Source organism: Humulus lupulus, chromosome 3 (genome assembly GCF_963169125.1).
Source record: "Humulus lupulus chromosome 3, drHumLupu1.1, whole genome shotgun sequence".
Taxonomy (NCBI): Eukaryota; Viridiplantae; Streptophyta; class Magnoliopsida; order Rosales; family Cannabaceae; genus Humulus; species Humulus lupulus.
In genome coordinates, this window is record NC_084795.1 from 21058007 (window position 1) to 21063585 (window position 5579).

General features: G+C 35.2%; 1 protein-coding gene across 1 annotated transcript; it reads left to right on the forward strand.

Moving 5' to 3' along the window:
- Positions 1-591: 591 nt before the first annotated feature.
- Positions 592-1416, forward strand: LOC133823763 (uncharacterized). Its single transcript, XM_062256614.1, has 2 exons — positions 592-742; positions 825-1416. Exon 2 carries the CDS (start codon positions 847-849, stop codon positions 1414-1416), a length of 570 nt encoding a protein of 189 aa, XP_062112598.1. The 5' UTR covers positions 592-742; positions 825-846.
- Positions 1417-5579: the final 4163 nt, after the last annotated feature.

Genomic DNA, 5579 nt, shown 5'->3' on the forward strand with positions numbered 1-5579 from the left:
TGATATCTAAATTTAATAATTACTTTTCTTAATTATATTCTCAGGGTGGTCACAACATTCCTCAAACCTTCAAACGTGAGATTTTGAAAAAAGCTGGTCAAATAATGAGAGATTTTAAAAGTGAACTCACTACCGAGTACATCAAACCTTTGGTTGAAATGGGTATGATGGAAGAACTCAAATTTCCCCTAAATAGGTATAGCGATATAATTGACGAGAGAGAATGGTTACAATTTGTAACTATTCGTCTAAGTCTAGAGTTTCAAATAGTGCATCAAGAACAAAAAAAACGTGCATTACTAATGAAGTCAAGGCATCGAACCTCTCGTAGAGGAATGGATAATATAAGAGAAGATTTGGTAAGTATATTTGATATTATAGTTTAAATAATGGTTGATATTATCGCAACATATAACTATAATTATCTTGTACAATGCAGAAAAAAGAACGAAATATTCAAAATCCAGAGAGGTATCAAGTTTGGCTTAGATCGCGTGAAAAAAATAAAGTTCTTGTGACAGAGCTAGACCGACAAATTGCCAAAAAGATAGTAAGTTTTCTAAGGTTTCAGAATCAATATATTGATTTTATTTATATAAACTAATTTAACCAAATAATATCTTGAGTAGGAGGACGTCAAAGAAAAATTGATTCGTGGCGAAATTACAGCTCAGGGTCGAGATGACATCTTGACTCAAGCATTAGGGACACCAGAACACCCAGGTCGTGTTCGAGCTGGCGGGTATGATAATTTATAATAGTTGTTTTCTTTTAAGAATTATTTAGATTGGTTTATTGATGGACTTTATTGATTTTTTTTGTAGGTTCACTACGACCGTTTCCAAAATGTTTGGAAAAAAACATAAAACAATGACTGCAAGAGAGGAGATTGCTCGACTAAAAGCTGAGATTGAAGAGCTAAAAAGACATAAATTTAGCACAGAAGAGGAATTAGCTCAAAATGAAGAATATAATGAGGAAAACGATGAGTGTGGATACTACGATGAAGGGCAATTTGACGAGGGACAATATTATGAGAATACAAGTGATGAAGTCTATCAACCTGCCCCCAACGTAGATGATCATTTTCATCAAACCGAAGACTATCCTTTTGATGAAGATGATGGATCATCAATTTATGAGTCTCCGCCACCACCGAGCTATGAAGTTTATTTGTGTTCTGATAATATTGACAATGTGGTGGCTAAGGGTGTACTCATTGTACCAAACATGGGTAGCCAAATTACCGTCCATGGAAATGTACTTGATGATTCAGTTGCGAGGGTTTGGCTTATAGATGTCTTACAAGAAGAAGCTGAGATCCCTATTCCCTTTGGTAACGTACGATATGTTGGGGACGCACGAGACACATTCCTGCCTTGGCCTAAAAATTTAATTGTCACTTGTCAGGTATAAAATTATTTGCTTAGATATTTAAATTTTATTTTTAAATGGGTACACTATACTGATATGTTTAATGCTATTATGTAGGGTCCATCTTCATCTAATCACAAATCCCTATCACCAAGCCCACATTTATCATCAGTTGGATCTCACGTAGTCATCCCCGCTGAAATAACTCAACCAGAACCTTCAAATTGGTTAACAGATAACCAATGGGACAAAATTGATCTGAGTCTAAAATTTATAGTGAAGGAGTATTATTCCAATAAAGGAATAGATGGGGTTGTACAAGTTCCCGTTGACCCGGAGTTTATAGGAGAACGCGAGGCTATCTTCATCACTTCGGAAGACGTTTATCAAGCAGCCTCCATGGATAATATTGGATCCTCAGCTATGATGTTTGGTATGAGGTATGTATCAATCTGTTATGTCATTACAAACTATTAGAGGAGTTTGAATATATTAGATATTCATCCGTAGTGAAGTAAGTTCTGAGATGAAATTGTGTGCTGCGGAGATAATAGAAGGTTGAGAACATGTGTGTCTTAGTGAAGTAGGTTCTGCGAATTTTGTGTGCTGCGGTGGCTTATGGTTGAGAACATGCATGTTGTTTGTTGTATGCTTTGTCTGAATTGAATTTATAGGTTCTAATAATTTTGGATATGCTATAGAAACAGAGGAAACTTTGCCCAATTTTTTTTTGACGATATTAATTTATTAATTGAAAATGTAATATGAATGATTGATTCTCTACAGATGCATTTGGGAAAGCATGCACCCAAATTCATGACAATTATATAAATTTTTTGACACCGAACATCTTTCTATTGGCAATGATGCAAGTAAAAACTATACGGTGGATCTTATAACCAAATGGATGATGACTATGGATAGACGAGGCCAAATATATTTCATTCCTTGGATTGTTGAGTAAGAACGAACCACTTAAACATTATCACTACTATGGTTGAATTTTAATTTTATAATAATCATATTTTATTATTATTTTAGTCGACATTAAATGTTGGTGCTCGTGATGATGCGGGGGATGACCATAATTTTGGACCCTTTAAAAAATCATAAATCTCCACCAATAATTACGGAGGTTATGGAAAAGTAAGTTCTTCAATTGTAATGTATGCATTATTAATTTTTAAAAGTTGAGAGCATAATATGTATTTAATTAATTTTAATTTTTCTAGAGCATACACACAATGTTTGGAAAATGAATACATCGGCACATTTACAAAATTGGTGAGAGGTTCTTGTCCAAAACAACCTGAAAGTCATGAATGTGGTTATTATGTACTAAGATACATTTATGATCTTGTAAATGCACCGAATCCAGCAGAAGTTATCAAGAAGAAAGTATGTTATATTTTAAACTCTTTTTTGCTTAAGAAAAACTAGATATAGTATTTAATTATCTAATCTATATTAACTTTTCAATTTTGCAGTAGTTTGACAAAAAGCAATTCAATGTCAAAGAGGATCTACTACCACTACAAAGTGATTGGTTACCTAGATTAATGCCATTTGTTTATGAAATCTAAATTTTTGTATGTATGTAAGATTAAAGTGCTAACTTATATTGGTTAGAATGGTTAAAGTCTTTGATTCATTACTAGCCAATTATTTTGTATTAGATATGAAATGTATATATAACAATTTAACAAATTATCTATACTATTGAAAATAATTATTTATAATTAAAATTGAAAATTAATTATTTTTAGAAATAAAAATGCTGGGTTATCAACCGAAATTGAATTTTTTTTCTTTCAAATTAAGCTCTTTTCTCTGCGGTTGTAGTAAGTCAACCGCGGAGAAAAGAGAGCTTTCTCTGCGGTTGTAATAAACAAACCGCAGAGAAAGCTCTCTTTTCTCCGCGGTTTGCTTATTACAACCGTAGAGAAAGCTCTCTTTTCTCCGCGGTTGGCTTACTACAACCGCAGAGAAAAGTGTAGCTTTTCTCCGCGGTTTGCGTAACATTTTTCTCTGTGGTCGAATACACTGCGCTTTTCAATACTCTCGAAAACCGCAGTGTATGGAGTAAAAAAACCACAGAGAAAGGCCTTTTTTGTAGTAGTGCGGGTTCTGGTGATAGCGGCGAGATCTGGCGGTAATAGTGTATTACCGGCGGGTTAATAGCGGCGGGACCCGCTGGTAATAGTGTATTACCGGCGGGTTAATATTATTGCCGGCGGGTCCTGCCGGTAATAATGTTATATAATGGTCTTCTGTGAGAGTCTTCGGCCTCCCTTCACAGTCGCTCCTTGTCTCATACTCTCATGGCCAACAACCCCTCTCTCGTTCCCTCTCTCTGTCTCAATTTGAGAGTTTGAGACTCTCAAACTCTCTCACGCACCTTACTGGCTCACTCACCGCCCAGCCAATTCTCATCTCCTCCCAACACTCGGTAGTTCGGCAGGGCGACGAGGGTTCCGTCGATGTGGAAGGTGATATGGGGGCTTTTGCAGGGACCCTTGAAGGCCAGTGGGTGAAGCAGATACCTGCCTTTGGGGACGTATATGAGGACGGCATCTGTAGAGGCACATGCAGTGTCCCATGCTCGCAGGAATGCCTTGGTGGAGTCTTCAAGGCCATTGGGTTTCGCCCCAAACCCCATCAATTCATTGTAAGATGTAGTTGATGTTGCAGCAGCTGTCGATATGAACATGATCAGTGGGCAAAGATAAAGAATGAAGCTCATCATGAAAGAAATGTTACTGGAAGCCATGTATATATGATGGTACTTTGTTTAAATGTAGATGTAGAGAGTAGTGTGGTTTAGAAATAGAATGATATATATATAGCGATGGAGGGTGTTGTGGTTTGATTAGGATTGAATGGAAATGTTTGCGCAATTGCTATAAATGCATGTACCATCTCATCTCCCAAATAAAAGAAAACTCAGCCGCTTCATAATTAATTTGTTATAATATGAAAATTGAAGTTTACAATTATATTATTAGTGGCTAACTTGCTAATAATGCCATATATATTTGGTTGCGCTACCTTATCAAAATTTTTGGTTCATCAACTGCTAATTAATATTATTGGTTTTGTTTATATATTATATTAGTGGTTGACAGCGGTTACACATTACCGGCGGAGTCCCGCCTCCATTAATCCGCCGGTATTAATACAATATCGGCGGGTGTGTCAGTCGGTCGGTAATTGAGTTAATACCGACCAATTAATACCGGCAGGCCTTTACCTGCGGACACACCATTTATTACCGGCGGAATCCTCCGCCGGTAACTAATTTTTGTTGTAGTGGTTTTATATATAATCTTAAACGGGATTTTAAGAAAAAGATGACTCGAGGATTTTGGCCAAAGGGTATTTTTAAGAATGGTCATTTTATATTTTTTTTATCGTAAATGTATATAAGAGTATATCTCTTCTATATAATAAGTGTTTAGATAACATAAATTCTTGATTTTGATGGTTTTTTTATTTTTTTTTTCATTAATTTTAACAGAATATTCTTATATATATAACATAATATTCTTATATATATTCTTATAACGATAAATTATAAAGATGATTTAAATTTAAATAAAATTTAATAATAATAAACAATTAAACAAATTAAATTATGATATTTTAATTTGATTAACTCAGTATTAATTTCCATACATTCTTACTGGGCATAGATTATGATTTTACCAAAAAAATTACTTAGAGATGTTGAAGCACTCTATAGAGCTTTCCTTTGGAAAGGATCCTCGGATACTCAAGGTCATGGCTTAATTGCATGGGATCATCTCTGTTTATCAAAAACTGCAGGAGGCTTAGGCTTCAGGCGAATCCTTGATTGGAATGAGGCTAACATAGGGAAATATGTTTGGGATATTTCCAAGAAAAAAGATAACCTATTTGTCAAATGGATCAATAGTGTTTATTTAGCGAACAGGAACTGGTGGGATTATACTTGCCCTCTGGATTGCAGCTGGTATTGGAAATGTATAGTTGCTGTGAAAGAACGTTTCAAGGACAAAGTCTCACTTGGCTCCTTCTTATCTCAGCACTATAGTATCAAAAGAGGTTTAGAGCTGATGAGTATTCCTGACAGTAAAGTATCTTGGAACAAGTTTGTTTGGGATAGACTAATTACTCCTAAACATAGATTTATCATGTGGTTAGTCATGTGGGAGAGATTGAATACA

Coding starts and splice junctions, on each gene's coding strand:
- LOC133823763 (XM_062256614.1), top strand. CDS start 847: ATGTTTGGAAAAAAACATAAAACAATGACTGCAAGAGAGGAGATTGCT.